Source organism: Rhea americana, unplaced genomic scaffold (genome assembly GCF_003343005.1).
Source record: "Rhea americana isolate MKP2758 unplaced genomic scaffold, rheAme1 scaffold_10, whole genome shotgun sequence".
NCBI classification, from domain to species: Eukaryota; Metazoa; Chordata; class Aves; order Rheiformes; family Rheidae; genus Rhea; species Rhea americana.
The window spans coordinates 4,922,353-4,940,519 of NW_028185039.1; the positions used below are offsets into that span (position 1 = coordinate 4,922,353).

General features: G+C 34.9%; 1 protein-coding gene across 1 annotated transcript in view; it reads right to left on the bottom strand.

The window, feature by feature from the left end:
* The window catches only part of IQCK (IQ motif containing K), a 42,387-nt gene extending 24,378 nt beyond the window's left edge, over positions 1 to 18,009 (bottom strand). The window contains exons 1-7 of the mRNA XM_085302322.1: positions 17,929 to 18,009; positions 17,004 to 17,059; positions 14,919 to 15,057; positions 12,721 to 12,818; positions 8,258 to 8,310; positions 8,066 to 8,143; positions 533 to 617 (exon numbers count right to left, since the gene is read on the bottom strand). Coding sequence (XP_085158448.1) covers positions 533 to 617; positions 8,066 to 8,143; positions 8,258 to 8,310; positions 12,721 to 12,818; positions 14,919 to 15,021 — 417 coding nt within the window. The 5' untranslated portion in view covers positions 15,022 to 15,057; positions 17,004 to 17,059; positions 17,929 to 18,009. The remainder of the gene's footprint in view (positions 1 to 532; positions 618 to 8,065; positions 8,144 to 8,257; positions 8,311 to 12,720; positions 12,819 to 14,918; positions 15,058 to 17,003; positions 17,060 to 17,928) is intronic.
* Positions 18,010 to 18,167: the final 158 nt, after the last annotated feature.

The window sequence follows — 18,167 nt, forward strand, 5'->3', positions numbered from 1 at the left end:
ACTGATTTTGCATCTAGTATGGCTTGTAGTATCTGGCCATTTTGTTTTCCTTTTCTGTGAATAACAGCCTTCGTTCCTTTAGTACATCTCCGGTCTCATTCTTTGTCTCATTTTTTTCTCCCTTGTTTCTCTATGCTTCTATTTCTAACTGACCTCACCAATCCTCCTTTTGTGTCTCCACACCCCCACACATATCCCGCATGAAACAAAAAACAGTTCATTCTTTAGTAAGTAACCAAGGATCAACACAAAAAATAAGAGCTTTTCAGTGTTAAGTATACTTCTGAAAATCAATTTTCTGCAAGTTTTCTGTTGCTGAGGAAAACAAGGAGATTACATCAGCATAAATGCCTGTGAAAAAATCATAGTCGCTAGGCATCTTATGCAGAGAAACATCTAAAGCCAATGAACCGTGGGGGGTCTCAAGTTATTTATAGTACCTTCTACTTAAAATTTATGGAAGAATTTTCCCTAGGGCCTTCACAGTCCTACAGATTCAACATCAAGCAAAATAATTATAGATTACTCTTACCCGATAACCTCTCCAGAATGACTGAATTACTTTGCTTGCTTCTTCTTCAGATAGAAGGAGAGACAGAGGAATTGGTGGCCTAGGACTTAAAAAAAAAAAAAAAAAAGTTTTGTAAACAGACAACCTTTCAGAGTAAAATACTTTCTTCCCTAACAACCTACCTTACAAAAAAGAGAAGTGTTGGAAATGTTGTTTGGGAGCTTGAAAGATATKATTTCTTATTGCTCCAAGATAAAATGTGCAATGAACAGCTCCCTTAAAAATRTGTCCTTTATTACAGTACACTACAAACATTTCTTCCTTAAAACAATAATATGATTTATGACTTGCCAGGGTCAGTAATGACTTATCAGTGGCAATAATCTTCCTTATTTTTCTACCTGAGTTTCAAATTCCTACCATTATGGTAGGTGTTTTTGTGAGGAGGTAAAGAGTTGCCATTTGTAAAACAAGAGAAGGCTTTAGTTCATGCAACAATGAACAGATTTATAATATAAAGATTTATAAATTATTTATTAAATGGATAATTTCATTATGTTTATTTACATTACAATTTCACCTAAAAGAGAAATGCATTGAAAACATTATCACATCCACRTGAACATGTATCCACGCTTAGAAATGTCTATGCAAGATCTCAGAATGCTGAAATCTTACTTTTGATAATCATATTACTTTTTTTAATCACCAAGCAATGTGTATATGTATAGTCAACATTTAATTTTCAGACAAAATATACTGTAATTTGAAATCATTTGTGATTCTGTTGCTACCAGTTTTAATGGGAAACAGTTTAAACTAAAATTATGTTTTAGCATCACTAACAAAAGCTCAAATCACTATATTAAATCTTGTTTTGCAAAAGCCACTTTTTGTGAATGTTGTTTTTTTTCACATATAGTGATCAGAGTGCATTGTTTGAAAGGAGAAGACAAGAATAATTTATATATTTATATAATAAGTGAAATGATATTTAAAGCTATAGGGAAAGAATGTTACAACTCAAGAAAACACCATCTGCAAACAACAGACATGGCATACTCTGGCCTGCCTAAAAGCCACTCTCCCTGCATGGGGCACAGATTGAACACTGGTTTGACCTCGAAGACCATAGCATTATGAATCTGGATGCAGCAATGATTTGGATTTACCTATCAAATAATTTTTTGCCCACATTAATCTTAAACAGTGACTATTTTATCAAAACTAGACACATGCAGCCTCTGCAGAAACATTCTTTATACTATTTATCCTATAAAGACACATATACTGTAAAGTCTGTAAAAACACGAGGTGTTTACCCAGTCTTACATTTATTGGCTAAAATATTATTTTTGTCATTTCATCTGGAAATATATTTTACAGTATACTGCAGCTCAGGCTAGAAGGCTTAACAGCTTACATTTTCCTTTTGCTTAATATCGTTTATATGTCTCCGCCCTAGTAAGCTTCCTACACTCTCTGAGCCCTTTCTCTTAGGGCTTTTCTTCACTGAAGGAGCATATCGACTTAAAGCACAACCTTAGCTGCTATTTCATACTATACTGACTACATCATTTGAGTTGGTATACTCAGCTAAATTGGTCTCATCTTCATGTCAGCTTTGGTGCRGTTTTGGTTTACATTTATTTTATGTGAAAAAAAACCCTCAGTCTGTTCASAAGAATAGAAATAAGGCAATAATAAAAAGAGGCCTCTCCATTAAGCTAAATAGTTACAGCTCTGTGAACATTAATTAGCATTTCTACTGCTCAAGGGAAATCATAACTGCTGGACAAGCAAGGCTTCCCAAGCAAGCTGCTTTTTATAATCTGACTTAAAGACATGGACTGTGCTGGTTTTGGTGACAGACCCACATCCTCTATTCTATTTTTGATCTTTCTGAAAACCAGAAATTTAAATGGAAAATTCAGAGAAAGAGACCTATATATTTTACAGCAGTTATACTAAAGATACAGAACTTTCTCTGAAAATGAGTATCAATCTCTTAAAGAACAAATTGAGATTTCTTCTAGTTTGCAAAGCCAGCTCTGTCATTTCTTTGCTTTCATTTTTAAATAATAATGTTGTCTAGTTTATAAGCTAACACTAAATTTGAGAAAGCAATATAAAATTGAGAAAGACAAACGGACTTAATTTTCAGTATGGCATCACTGGGAAATATCAATCATTTCAGCAGGGCGACTTTAAAGTACAAAAGTCATGCCAGGTCCATTTTTGTCTAAAGGAATATAYGCAATTGGCTTTGGGTCAAATAAAAATAGAAAGCTGAGCAGAGGCAATCACTCATCAACAATGAAGTAGGAGAAAAAGGAATGTCATTTGTGGCAGAAGACAGCTGTATCACTCAAAAAAAGATTAAAACTGACAGTAAAATGTAGAGTAACTATACTCTGCTTATTTAGTCTTTGATTAGATACAATATTAAAACCCCACATATTAAAGATTTTGATATGTATTTTGATATATATTTGTGGGATATATTGTGTAACTTCAGTTGCACCTGCAAAATAGCATCAATAGAACATTTTTTCAGAAATCTGTATTTTCTTGTATTTTTCTTGTGAAAAAGCAAGCACCAGTCAGAGGAAAGTTTATTTCCAGGAAACATGTTTCTTGCTTTCTGAGCAATCAAGCTTGTACAGATCCTGATTATGTGAGATACTTATTAATTATATAACATTATGCAGATTGAACTTGGCACCCAGAAGATATACTGTCTAAGATCTTTTCTTCTCTACCACTTTCTCCAAGTAAAAGTTCCTTGATACTGTCAATAGCTGAATAAAGAATAAATGAGAACACTGCAATCCCTTTTCCCTCTCCATTCCTTGCATCTTTCAAAACTTTTCTGGTCCACAATTTTGAATCTCCTCAAATATAAAGGCTATAGTTTGTGAATAAAGAAAATATTTCACTTTTAATCAGCTGTTTCATTTCTGTCTCAATCAGAATTGTAATTAAAAAAGAGTTGAGATGCAAATTTCACTCTTGATTCATTTTGTTTTGTTTTTGCTGACATACAGTGATGAACATCTAAAATGTAAAATAGAGACGCTAGTGTAGGCTAGATACTACTATTGTTTTCTCACTGTCAGTGTGACAATTTTTCTATAAATTATGGTAAGTTTCAAAACTGCATGAGGATGTGTAGCCACAAAACCACAATCTCATAAAATATCATTGTGCAGTATAAGTATTTTATACATAAGCTTTGTGACAGAAGTCCTGACAATGCAATTTTACAACATACAGTTGTTGGTTTTTTTTTTAAGTCAAAAATTTCTCTTTCACTAGCTTGAATGCTACCTCACTACTAGAATGGCAATTCTTTACTTGGGCTCTTTGAGAAAAAAATCCATATAGACCTACTTGTTTGACTTTTCTGTTATTACAATCAAATGTGCTACTCATCATATCAAAAAAAAWTAAAGATCAAATCATTAATTAAAAAAAAGAAAAAACATAAAGCAAATGTACACTAAACAAGACCGGTTTACAGACAGCCTACTGAAATATAGCAGGGTGCAGAAAGCAAAGTCTGTAGAAACTGGGCACGTTATGGGAAGAAAGAAATCAGCCACCCATGCAAAATTACCCCTATTGGCCATCTGAGAACTGACAATGAAATCAACTGTAAAGGCAGCTGAGACCAGCGGACTTTGCCTAATTAGACTATTGAGGGGGGTGGGGGGGAACCCACCATGAATGCATGCCTACATAGGTATTTGGCAAAAGCAACTTCTTCAGATTTAGTGATCATTTATAGGCATATATATCTGTTATCTGTCCWCTTCGTTAACGGTATGATAAATTTATTTTCTCTGTATCTGCACATTTGTTTTGGTACACACAGACAGATAAACCAGGAAATCTGAAGTGAGTATCAAGAGATACCTTTATACAAAAAATGAGGAAATGCCTTTTTTCCTCAATTCAATTCTTACAAATGAACATTTATTTTTAACAGTTCCTGTAACCCCTGTAAAATATGCATACAGAGACTGACCTTCAACAGAGGAAAATACACGTGCCTATTCCAATCCTAGATCTATATACWATTCTCTTTCATTGAATGTAAAGGTTGAAGGTGAACTTGGACAAAACTGGATATTATTAAAGTAATGTGACAGTAAACTTTTATGATGCCAATATTTTTCAGAGCAGTGGAGTTTTCTTTTATTGTTTTCTTCATATTTCTTTAATTAAGGGGTTCAAGAATGTTGGGAACTCGTACYCTCTCATGATGCTCAGTCTCCAGGCAGCCTAACTGTGCTAAAAAAGCAAAACTTAAGGGGGATCAAGGCATAACACAGATCAATCTTTCCTTCTCCCTGATTCAGTATAAACAGCTTGGTTACTCTACTGCTATTCAACCAGAAAAACCACTGGAAAATGCTGACAAAAGGCAACTGTGTTGCTCGTCTGCATATTTAWATGGGTACAAAACATTCAGGCTTTAATTATGTTTAGTTTACTTGAATAAATGAATTTTCTTGAATGTAGGAATAGGGACGACAGTAAATATCTGAGTAAGTTTCTAAAACTTTTGTTAGTTGCTTGTGAAAATTACAGTTTTCTCTCCTCTTAAAGGTAYAGCTGTTTTTCAAGACAATATAAATATTTTGCACGCTCCTGGAAGTGAAATGGAGATTGCCAGTCAGTATTGAGGCTATTTCTATTTCTTTTGAAATCTGCTTTAGTAATCAAGGATTCCCAAAGGATATARTATTTGTCAGTGTTGCTGGGAGTATACTGAACACACTGGAAAGCAAGATAAGTATACTGAGGCTTTTTATCTACTGATGTCTCAGCATTTACTGTAAATACTAAAGGTGGAAACAAATTTGATGAATTTCTACAGGCTCCATGTACAGCAGCCAGCTTGAAATTAAAGCGATGCTGTTTGCATTTAAAATTCTGCAAGCAGATGCAGCATTTGGGTCTCCTTCTGAGTAAAAGCAGGCTACAAGGTCTCATTTAGAAACATATTTTACTAAAAGTAAGCCTCATAAGACTGGCTTTGACTATTCTTAAAAAAAAAAAAAAAAAAAACTTCAAAGGAAAAACTGGAGGCACTGGAGAACAGCCAAAAAAGTCATATTCAAGTATGCACTATATTAAAAAAAGCTGGCTCTCTGATAGAAGAAAAAAATTATCCCTCTGTTTTTGGTTTTCTTTTTTTTTAAACAGGAAGATTGCTTCGTACTAATTAAAAAAAAAAAACTATTTAACACAGAATGGGAGTGTATTCCTATTTAACAAACCTTTCAGAGTGCTTTGAAAATTTAGGCATGCACCTGAAAAAGCAAAACAATTTATTCCTAAAATATTTGTAGCAACACCTTTTACTTCTGCTTCTTTATTGTACCATCTAAACATTTAGAAGTAAGGAAGTTTCCTATCAAAGTTTGACCAGTGTTTAGCATATTGTTTCTTACATATTCACAAATCTTATTCAAAAATTGAAAACTGCATTACAAATAAAAACGGTAACTCAATAAAAAGCACCGAATCAAATACTTTTTAAATCTCATATTCAAAAGGACATAATAGTAAACTGTTTTCTCATTTCTATTTAATATTGTAGATCTTTCACTTTGCTCTAATAATGTTTACTTTACAAGCAATATTTGTTAAGAAATCTGTAACTTCAAAACATGTTTAGAAAAAGTTGCTTCTTCAGTATTTTAAAGTTCTCATTTTTTTAGAGGATTTAAGATCAAGTATTTATCAAATTAAATAGGACTTTAACATAGTGACAGCTCCAGAAGGACACTGAAGTGTCATTTAGGAGCACAAGTCCTAAMAGAAGCTATGAGTCATTCAGGCTGTAATTCCACAGTGTATTTCTCTTGTTGGCAAAGCTGACTTAAGCAGTTCCTGCCACCACCTCTGTGTCTTATTGGCTCATTTGTTCTCTTAACCTTGCCCCTAGCTCTTCATTTAATCCTTTGTTTGTGCCAGTACAAAGGCTTATGAGATTCTCAGGTGAATTAGATCAAAGAATTGTTCTAATAYGATCAATAACTACACAAAACATATTTTTGCAAAATTACCTCTAACTTAGTAGATGTCCCTGATCATAACAGCCAAGCAGCCAAGCAAACAGACAGGGCAGTATTAGGTTGGCTACAAGCAGGCTGGGAGAGGGCAGGGAACCATTTAGGTCAGCTTTGCTTCCAAGAGAAATGTCTATAACGCCATGGCCTTACATATTTATCTTAGGTAAAAACATCCATCCTCACAATTCAGTGGTATCCAAACCAGCTTACTATTCGATGGCTTTTCACTTACAAAATTAATGCCATAGCCTCACTCCATTTCATAATCAGTTTCCAAACTAYAAAATCCAATGCTTCCACTTGTCGGCAAGACCCAGTGGACTAGACAATGAAACTCTTAGCGGTTGGAAGAGTCCCATCAACGGTATGTTTGATGGCTGGACAGTATCATGCAGCAGTAGGTACCCAAGGGTAATGCAGTTGAAATGAAATGAATCACTCTTGAGAGATGTCCCTCTCTTACTACAGGTACAGCCTACACAGCTCTGACCAGATGACTACCAAAGTTAGTTACCATCTAGACAAAGCCAAAGTTAGACTTGATGAATCTCAAACGTCCATGCCTTCATCACCAATTTGTCACCTTTGAATGCCAAGGAGCTTTCCTTTAGCTGAGGCAGCTCCTCAAAATTCTGAGTATCTTCTAAAGAATTTTCTCTGAAGTTTCACAGGACAAGAGATCTAAAAAACTAAATTCCCATTTACACAGCCTAATAAAGTGAAGATATGCACAAAGATGTTCATCTCTGACTTTTCACTGACCACCAACCTAGCCTCCAGAAAAAATTTATAATGGAAAAATTATAAAGGACAGATTTTCAAGAAAATTTTCATTCTCTCACTGTAACGTACTACTTTACTTTTGTTCTTTTTTCATACAACAACAGCTGCATTGTAAAACAAGCTGCAGTCTCAAGGACAGTAATATTTCTTTCAAAACTACTGTGTAGGTTAGAGCTACGGGAATAACAAGGAATAGGAGTGTGAGACTGTCAAAATGAGTTGTATTTCTGAGACGGAAAACCAAAAACCTCTGAGTAAATGCAAAAATGCATCCTAATAACAACTATTATTACAGGCATTTTAAAGAATTGCTTATAATTGGAGGAAGAATTTCTAGACTGTATAGCCTCATAAAGATCTTCATGAAAGTAAGCAGCATTGAAAACATTGCTTTGCTCATTACTACAAAGATATTCATAATATTACTAGGCTATCAGAATGCCCTGCACTCTAAAAAAAAAAAAATTAAACTATTTAATTATACTAAAATAATTGCTCTGTAAATGATCCTGGTACAAAATGCCTTGTAATTAACATACTATCAAGTTAGAAAGTATCATATAGTTATTTGTTGCACATAGTAAAGSGCATTTAGAGAAGAAAATTAGAAGGCATTTAAATTCTATTACTTTTCTGGAATAACCAGGGGAAAAGAATAGAAGGARAAAAGGTTACTCTGACTTACTGGTCCTTTAGCCAGTCTCTAACAAAAGGAATGGAAAAGAATGCTGTGAATGATTCAGCTTTCCTCTTTGGGTTATGGCTGATTAAAAAAAACAAAAACAAAAACTCTTATTAATTTAAATTAGAGCTATTCATAAATGAATGTTTTTGAATAATTAGGCATATTTAATTATAATAGCAATGATTAACTTACTTGTATAACCATTCAGTTAGGAAATCACAGGCGATAAATTTGGTTCTTTTTCTCTAAAGATAGAAAATAGTTTCAAATTATTTATTATCTTTGGATTGGTCACATATTTTCACTAGTGGAGAGGAACAGAAGCTAAATTGATTGCTTTTATTAAATAAAATATACAATAAATTATGTACTTTAATATTGATATGGCCAACAGTCAGTGGCTTAGCCAAAATTTCTAAAACTTCACTTGTGGCTTTCAAGCCAAATCTAAAATGAGTGAAAAATTTTTTATACATTTTAATATTTAAATTGATATTTAAATATCAAATATATTTATATATTTACATAATAGATACTATATAAAATTATATATAAATATCAAATATATAGAGGTATCTATCTCTATATATAATTGAGATTTAAAATGGTATTTGCTGCAGTATATCTATAACAAATCTCTCCAAAGGGTATTCTTTCTAAGTGACAATCTCATTGTAAAGAAATTAACAGAACTGATGGATGAAAATACACTGCATATTATTTCCCATTTTATTCAAACTTCTACTATCATACCTAAAATACATTTAGCAGTTTCATGCTTTAATGAAGTTCTTAATGAAGTGTTTTTCTAAAGAGTAGTGATTACAGTTGAATCTCCAATTTGACATGGTAAGTATTACTTTCTGGGTTTTTTCAAGGCAGAGAAGGAAAATGGATGAAATACTGTTTTTCTTTGGTCTGGAATCACCTTGGAGGTGCTGTGCATACTCAGGCACACATACAAAAGTATTGCATTGCTGCTCAGTCAAAATTACGTGTTGGATAGTCCAGAGCAGAAGGCAGAAGCAAAGCTAATGTATATCCCCAACCACAGACACCACRGACAGTACAAAGAATCAGGTTAAAAAAAGGTTCCAGAACCTGGAACTCTGGAGCAAAAAAGTTGTGTCCTTTGCTCCTAGTTCTAAGACTTCATCACCACTAAAAGCAATTTCACAAAATGCTTTGCAGAGGCTTATTCTTATGACTCATGCAGACAGGATCTGTTTAGCTCGACTGCTTTGCGCTCTGTAAAATGTATTTTGAGGTCAAAATTCAAAGCATGAATTTTGATCAATATAAAATTGACTGGGGTCTTCCTTTTCCTAGGGATTTTCTTCCTGTGTTCCATACTTAAAAGATTAGCTGTACAAATGAGTGTAGATTCTTATTCTGCTTATTCATAAACCAGAGTAATCATGATTTGTGGAATACAACCTAGATTACTGACTGGAAAGTCAGAAGAGGTTGGCTAGTATCTTTTAGCCCCCCTCTCATACTAGATATGTTGCAGGTATATGCAGTCAGAGAATGAGCACTAAAAGACATTAAGCCACTGTGGAACAGAGACACTGAACGCTTTATCAAAATAGCAACTATTTAACTAAGAGAAAACCTAGTCTACACCCAGAAAGTAATACTTACCATGTCAAATTGGAGATTCAACTGTAATCACTACTCTTTAGAAAAACACTTCATTAAGAACTTCATTAAAGCACGAAACTGCTAAATGTCATGAAAGAGGTTGAAGTCTTGATTAAAACGTAAGAAATCAAGGCATTAATAGTACTTGCTAAGAAAAGTTTATGCATGAAAGATTTAATGTATGAAGGATGATTTTATTCTATGCATTATCTTTACCACCTTAATCCATGGTTCTCCCTGTGCTTCGTGAATATGAAGCTACAGGGGATGTGAAAAGAGAGGCAGAAAAAAAATACATTCTAYATAGCATAATTCTCTCAAAGTTTAAGGAATTAGTGCATGGCATGAATTGGGGTCAATGTATTATTTCAGCCACAAGTGAAGTGGATGAAGAATATCATGTAAGGTCCTGACTGCACAGTGAAGGATACAAGGTATTCATGTAAGCGGAGGATCACAAATGTGCAATTTAGAGCTAGATTGCACGGCATTCTCTAGAAGATATCCCAGAAAGCTTAGAATTTTCTAGGTGAATCTTACCTTTGGTAGACATATAATCTGACTCTCACAGAAATAAGAAAAAATTGCTTTAAGAAAAAGTAGAAGAATAGAATATTGCAAAACAATTATCAATATTGAACCCTGTGTGTGTTAATAATCTGCTTCCTGACAAAAGTCTCTGGATTCATATATCACTCTATCGGAGTACTTGGAGGTGTATGTCTACCTAACAAATCTTCCCTATACTTGTCACGATAATAACAGATACTGTTCCTAGAAGCTAAAGACCTAAGCTTCAGGAGACCTACATGTTCACTGCAGAGCTTTCTACAAATAATTTTAGACATCAAATGGCTAAATTCTGACTTGAACTGAATCTGAAATTAAATAGCAGAGTCTGATCCTCCTCATTTATACTATGGCTATTTTAAATCACAGCATTAAACTGGGCCCCATTAAGCAGTGAACTGTTTCACAGACTAAATGTTATGCTTTGACAGTTAAATTCAGTTTCATCTAGCAGTTGAAATTTATTGTCTTTTAAGTAAGTTGCTCTTTCCTTTGCAAGGGGGGAAACAAATCAAAACAGTGCTATCACAAGTGAATTCCTTCTCACTGAAGGGACTAAATTGAACTTGACTTATCCCTGTTAGATCCAGTGAACTTATTGGAAGGAATTCAGTCTATTTGAATATTTTTTTTCTAGGTAACTGTTCTCTTTGTTAGTCAATTAAATCTTTAGCTGTACAGCAGTTGACCTTTATGGAAGGGAAAAAATGACATAAATTGACCTGCCTTTGGCACATTCTTCCAGTGCTACACAAATCAGGATAAACAGGAAATATCTGTACAATGTGGCCTGTTAACCTGCAGATGTGTTTATAAACTACTTATACTCAGAATTCATTTCCCATTTTCATCTTCTATACGATATGTTTGGTAACAACAATGCAAAAATACTGGTGATCAGAAGACTGCAAAAGTCATTAGGGAAAATTATTTCATTCATTTTCCATTATCTAAGACACTCTTCAATATATTTCATCAGAGAGTTTGCTACAGCAACCTCTTTCTGTGATCATCAACAAGAAAGAAAAATTAGAGTTATGTTAATAAGCATGTTTAAACATTGTTGAGTTTAAATTCTAAAAAATTAATGTATTACTCAATTCTCACAAGAGAAAAGATTTAAGAAGATTTAAGATTGTCTATGCCCTTGAGACATTTGACAGTAAATAGGATAAAGCACGGGAAAACTTAGGGTAGGGGGAAAAAAGCCCTCCTATTTTAGCAAGGGAATACACTGGGTGACCAGTACAGATCRGAGTTTGAAAGCCAAGTTTGGGATGTCCATTCAAGTATGTAGAGTTTTGTGTATTTTGGCTGTGCTCAGCCATGCCCAAGTCAGTGGCAAATAGTACAAATGTAATTTTTATGAGTTGTTTCACAGTGTCTGTTACCACTGATACACAAGCCCACATTTAGATGGCATACAAAAGGAGGTCACTGTCATTAGCTGAAGCAGAGGTAGATCAAGACATGAATAATAATCCACTAGTAACACAAAGTCTTTTTCACCTAACAGTCATTCTAGTCTATAACCCCAAGAGCTCAGACTGTATTCCTCAGATGTGTGTCACATACCAAAACCATTGCTATTTTCATGACAATGCAAGTAAGATGAGGTTGAGATGCAGACATAAAGATATAGGGAAGTTTTACACTGAAAAGTGTTGAAGACATACAAAAGGTAGAAAAGAAACAGAAGAAAAATTCTTTCCATTGTTGGAAAAAATAGCATAAATGATGAAAGACTCCACAACTCCCAGTTCCTAATCTATTGCTGGGAGTCTGTGTGTTAAGCTGTGATGTTACAATGAACTTTATTTTGAACCAGTTCTAGTGCATTTTTAAATATTCCAACATACAATGAGGAGTCTCCTTCTACATACATGTTTATACACACACACAAATACATATGTAGCAAATAAAGATTAAAAAGTACTGTCTTTATAAGATCATTATGCTAAACACTTTATCTTCCATTTAAACGGAATTTTACACAGCATTTTAAAAAGTTAAAATACCCCAAAAATACATATTTTTGGATGCCAACCCAGGTAAAATAATTGAGYAATGTAGCAAATTGTTGTAAGTAAAATTCAAGCTCTTTGCTTCACTCTCTTTAAATGAGCAACGAGCAATAATCTGAAAGGAATACCATTTCTCTGAAATACAACACTATTTAGGCTAGTTACAACTGGATTTTTAAGGAAGATTGGTGTGATTTAGAGATTGTCATATTGATCAAGTGTGTGTAGTATGCAGTCTGTTCTAAATTACTGAAAAAAGAACATTCAGGACTGACTTGTTCTAAAGCAAGACATGCTATGTTATTTTGTATTACTGTAGTTGGTTTTCTTGTGAAAGATCAAATAATGAAATACAGACTGCGAAATAAAAAGCTCTGATTTCCTGACCATGATTTGAATTGAAAACTAAAAACTAACCTCAAAACACTTCTTCTTCTTTGCTTGATGTAGAAGTTCAGCCATTCCAGGTAAAAGTGTCGGAAATATGTAACACTCTAAGTATTCTCGAGGAGAACCTGGGTAGAACAGTACAGTTTCACTTACAGATAAGCACTTGGATTTCACAAAGGGACAAACATCAAATAACATAAACCAAGTATTAGTTATCAGGACCACCTCAGCTTGAACCARGCACAGCTTCTTTCAATTTAGATACAGCTACAGACCTATCTTCAGTTTTCTTCAGCCAAGAAAATCCAAATTTGAATAAATTGCAAACTAAAGGTAAATCAACAGTGCAAACTACGGTGTGCCTCTGAGATGCTAGGCTTAGTTTTAAATTAGTTAACTCAGGCATCAGAAGCAGTTTAGCTACAGAAGTGAGAAGCAATGTAGACTAATTTACACTGACAGGAAGAAAAGTAAATTAGCCTGCACTGAATTCTTGTACTGTTACAGCTAAATTACTTTTGATATCCATACACATGTCCTTTACATATTGCAGTAGTATAGGTGGTCATAAAACTGAATTTYTAGATGGAGGAAAAAACAAAGACTGTATTTCAGTGATGCCCTGATTTTCTTCTCATAATTACTTTCTACTTGCCATTTCCTCAAGAAATTTAGTATTACTCCATATACCCAATTTTGCCACCTTGGCAGGGATGTCTGAGTTGGTACCTCTCTCTTATTTTTCACTACACTGCCCCTAGGCTCAAGTCTACTTGCCATATCTAGAGTATGCTAACACACACTGACAGCACCAAGTTCCACACAAAAGAAAGCAGCTGCAGTCACATTCACCAAAACCCAGCAGTGATATGTTGTGATTACATCATGTTCTATATATAGCCTAGTGGTTAAACACGTGCCCAATGGAGAGACTCAAGTTCAATTTCCTTTCCAGTTTTTCCTCACATCCCCATCTTCCCCAACAAGACCTTTCATTACAAACTTAAAACTAGGTTAACGGGAGGATCTTTCTATCTCTTCTGTTGAAGACATCACACATGGAGAAATTAAAGTTTACTGAGCCAGAGAGACAGCATCACAGGCAGCATGACACCAAACAAAGCCACAAGAGTACTCTCCTCAGAAGGGAGAACAAAACAGAGCTTGTTAGCTTGGGAGGTGTGGGGAACAAACACAGACGTACTGAGTTGGCATCTCTGGAAATGTGCTACACTGCACCATGTCAACATAGCAGGTTAGATCACTGCTAGCTCAGGAGTTTCAACATCATAGTCCACACTACARACTTGCTATACCTTTAGAAATCTTGAAAGACTAACAAAAAATCTTAGGATCTTGCACAAGAAGGGATGTCTTTATTAGCTGAAATGCTGTCCTCCAGTCAGACTGCCTTCCCCTGCAGTAAGCATTCAGGTTTTAGTGCAGTCAGTAAAGATTAAGTTACAAAAGGTTTCTCTTCTGGCAGAACACAACTGAAACATGGAATTGATTCTCTTCTTCAGACCTTTCATTGGTTCATACACTGCCAGAAAATGCTCATAATTGGAAAAATGCTATATATATAAAAGTTGAGGGAAACACTCCTAACTAACAGTAGGAATTCATAATAAGCAAGAATGAATGGCAGAGAAGAAAACAAACACAGAATGAGAAGTGATGGAAAAAAGCGAGGAACAAAAGACATAAGGAGGGCTGAAAGAAAAATACATTGTTACTTGGTGAATTTTTTTAAGTATAGAGACTAAAAAAAACCCAGAAGAATAGAACTTCAGACGCTGTTTCCATTCTAATTTGTGATCAGATAGGCAAAGAGAATATTTTGAAAGTAGCTTTCAGACTCAATTATATATTTAGTCTATTGATCTCAGTTTGGCATTATTAAATTAGAGGAAAAAATGCTTGTCCTCTTCTGATCTAAGTGGCTAAATAAATAGACACTTACCAAGAGAACAGAATTATCTTAACTGTAAGACATCGCTACTGATTTCTATTTCTAATGTGTGTCCCACCTCATTTGAGCTTTCTTCCATTGACAAGGGGGCAAGCTGGCTCCCTGCCTTAAGAGAYAGGCGACTAATCATGCAAATTCCATTTAGGAAAAAGTGTTGTAGCTGTTAATACTTTAAATTCAACAAATGACAAATCCTTGTCAAATACAAGAAAAATAATCACAGCAGGGTTCAAGATAATATACACTTACTTACATGCTTTTGGATCAGGTGGTTCTGAAAAGGTAGCTGCTTTGCATGTGGAAAGCAACTGCTGGCCAACAGTATTAGCTGCAGAGGCTGTGTAGAATTGTTCCATACATAACGGCTGCAATGTTCCTGCCTCCAAAGACACCTGTCCAAGATAAATGTAACTCACWTATGTTTCCAAGCCAAACTATAAAAAATACAGAAGCCAATTCAACAGGAAAAATTATAAGGTCAGGTAAAAAAAATAATGCATTTATAATTTCTGGAACAGGTTGCCCAGAGAGGTTGTGGAGTCTTCTTCTCTGGAGATATTCAAGGCCTGCCTGGATGCAACCTTGTCTCACATGCTCTAGGTGACCCTACTGAGCAGGGGGGTTGGACTAGATAATCTCCAGAGGTCCCGTCCAACCTTACTGATTCTATGATTCTAATTAAAGCATTAAATGACTCCAGTGTTTTCTAAGTACTTTAAAATAAAGAATTTCACTTTAATAAACTTTTCAGTTTCCAGCAGAATAAAAACATCCAAGCCTAAAAGAAGGTACATGGCTGTTTTTAAAACAATACGGTGAGATACCACCATTTAAAATATTTTTTATCCATTCTAAGRAATAGTAACTCTTTGAAAATTAAAAATGGTTTAAAACATGTAAAACATTGGTTTTCTGAACCACCATTTTTTTCACTCAGAAGTTCATATATGTGTTTCTGCATTGTTTGGAAGTCTTGACACTCAGCTTTTAAAGAAAAGTAACCTTTCTTTTAAACAAAGCACAGACAGACAAATTAAAAGCAGATGCAAAACCAAATCTTAAGTTTCCCCTCAAAGAAACAATTATGCRTATTATAAAAAAAGGATAGTCTGCAATTTTACCTGTATTTTTAGGAACAGTGAGCCAGAATAGTACTCTTGACAAACAGCAAACTACACTTGTTAGAGAATGGCAGATATCTCTTACTTCCCAAGAATGTAGAACCATTAGTTTGCTATGAAAACCTGTTACAATAACTAAGTGCCCTGAACAGTTTCACTTTAGAATTCATTTGCATTTATGAGCACAGTTCTCAGCTATTGAAAAACAAGTAGTAGGATCAGGCCCACAAAACTTAGAGTGTACTGCATGTTGATGACTGCAGATAAGACTCCTTTTTAACATATAGAAGATTCATAAACAGATCATTTTGGAAATTAGAAAAAAAAAAGTACTAACACGTAAAGTTTTATTATTCCATTATGACATGAGAAGCTCAAACAGATCAATATATTATGCCCAGGTCAATGCCCCAAGAGGCATTTAGTATCCTAATTTAATAATGGCCTGTACCGACGCTAGTTACACTTAGGAAAACAGGTTACATTATAAATGTCTAACCAGACCAACTGTCAAACAATTTAACCTCTAAAATCTTGAGTTTTAATATAATAAAGTAAACTAAGTAATGTGTAATAAGATAAAATATCTGCAAAATGCCTGGTTTAAATGAAAATCAACTTTGTACCCGATGCCCAAAAGAACTAATTTCTCTGTTCATAGAATTGCTGGGGACAAAAAGTTAAACTGGTTTGTCTTTCTTAAAACTTCTTACGTACTGCTTCTGTCTACCAAACAGGTTTTCCTAGAACTAATTTGGCCAAAATTAGACTTAAAACAAATTTGAACAGGTATAATTCTGCTGATTTCATCAGCCACATCTAAGTAATATGCCAGGTATATGAAATTGGGGCATGACTGCTTTGTTACACTTGCATCCCTTCTTCTTGCACGTTTCAGTACCGCCTGCTTTCAACACCACAGCAAAGAGATGTTTGCATATTTGAGAGTCACAGCAGAAAGACAGATGCACAAACTAAACACAGCTGGTAATCTAATYTCAGGATAGTATTGTCCAAGTTGCTTTAAATAAAAGCAATAATTTGTGGAATATTACATTTGTTGGTTGATTCACAGAAGTTGTTTTCAATATGTAGTTTTGTTTTCATTTAATTTTATGAATGAGTCTATTCTGTTGATACCTAATTTTCCCATTTGGTTACTGAAAAACTTTCAAAATCTGTCCTGCGAAGATTTTTTTTGCTTCAATTATACTCACAGATTCTTGCTTTGACTCATAAACATCTGGAAAGGCAGGTTGTTCTGCTTCATACTCTGAAAGTAAAAAGAAGCACACCATTTATCCAAAAACTTTAGAACAAATATTTATTTTTTCTCCTACACAAACATTACTGTCTAAAGCTACTTATTCTGGTTGGAAACAAGGAAAGGACAACTGCATGCTAAATATTTGTTTAACATTGGMTTTAATGTGTTAAAGAAAATGTGAACTTTAAAGTCTCCTATCCTGGCTTTAAGTCAAGTTCGAGTTTCTCAATAAAAGAATCCTTTATTGAGGAAAAGTTTTTTATCCTAAATCATATTTTAAAATATTTTGAAGTAAAATTCAGATGCTTCCATGGAATTAGTAATTCTTTTTAATAGGACACAATAGTGCTTTTCAACTCGGATTCCACTATAAGCAATTAAATCCCTGGGACATTGCTATTACTGTCTCCACTTTCAAAGAAGAAAAAATGAAAACGCAGAAGCAGTATGACCCACATAGATTACTGAGTGAATCAGGGTAACAAAGAGACAAAGAATATATGGAAGCATTTGTTGTAAATTAAATCAGGCCAAAAACTTAYGAAAATGGGGTCACACTACACAGAAAACAGCGTTTTATGTGAAGAATTCGTGCAAATTTCAGGATTTCTGTAGATAATGCCATTCATCCGCCCGTTCTAAGTTTAATGTGTTCTTACAGAACGAGGACAACGGGCTGATATAAAAACCTGCAGGTTACACAGTCCAGGAGAGGATTCTTGCGGACAGAACGAGCGGGCTTATCACTCTAACGCGGTAATTACCAGATTTACCGGCCCCGCTGCTTCCACAGGCAGCACGGCTGCCTCTGCCGAGTCACATCAGAGTAAGCAACTTCACTCCTACATTAAAAGTGCCATTTTAAGGTGAAGTACCTACTCTGCTGTACGGCACTACGAACTACGAAATAAAAACACCACTTCGGCATCTCTGCGCTATCGAAGCCGGACTCCCCATTTCCAGGGCTGCAGACCACAGTGCCGGGTTTATTCGGGAGCGAGGCCGCCGCGCCGCGGGACGGGGGCGGCGACGGTCCCGCTTCCCGAGGCGCCCGCCGCGCCGAGCSCGCGCTTCCGTGAGGAGACGACGACACGGACCGGCCACGCAGCGCGGC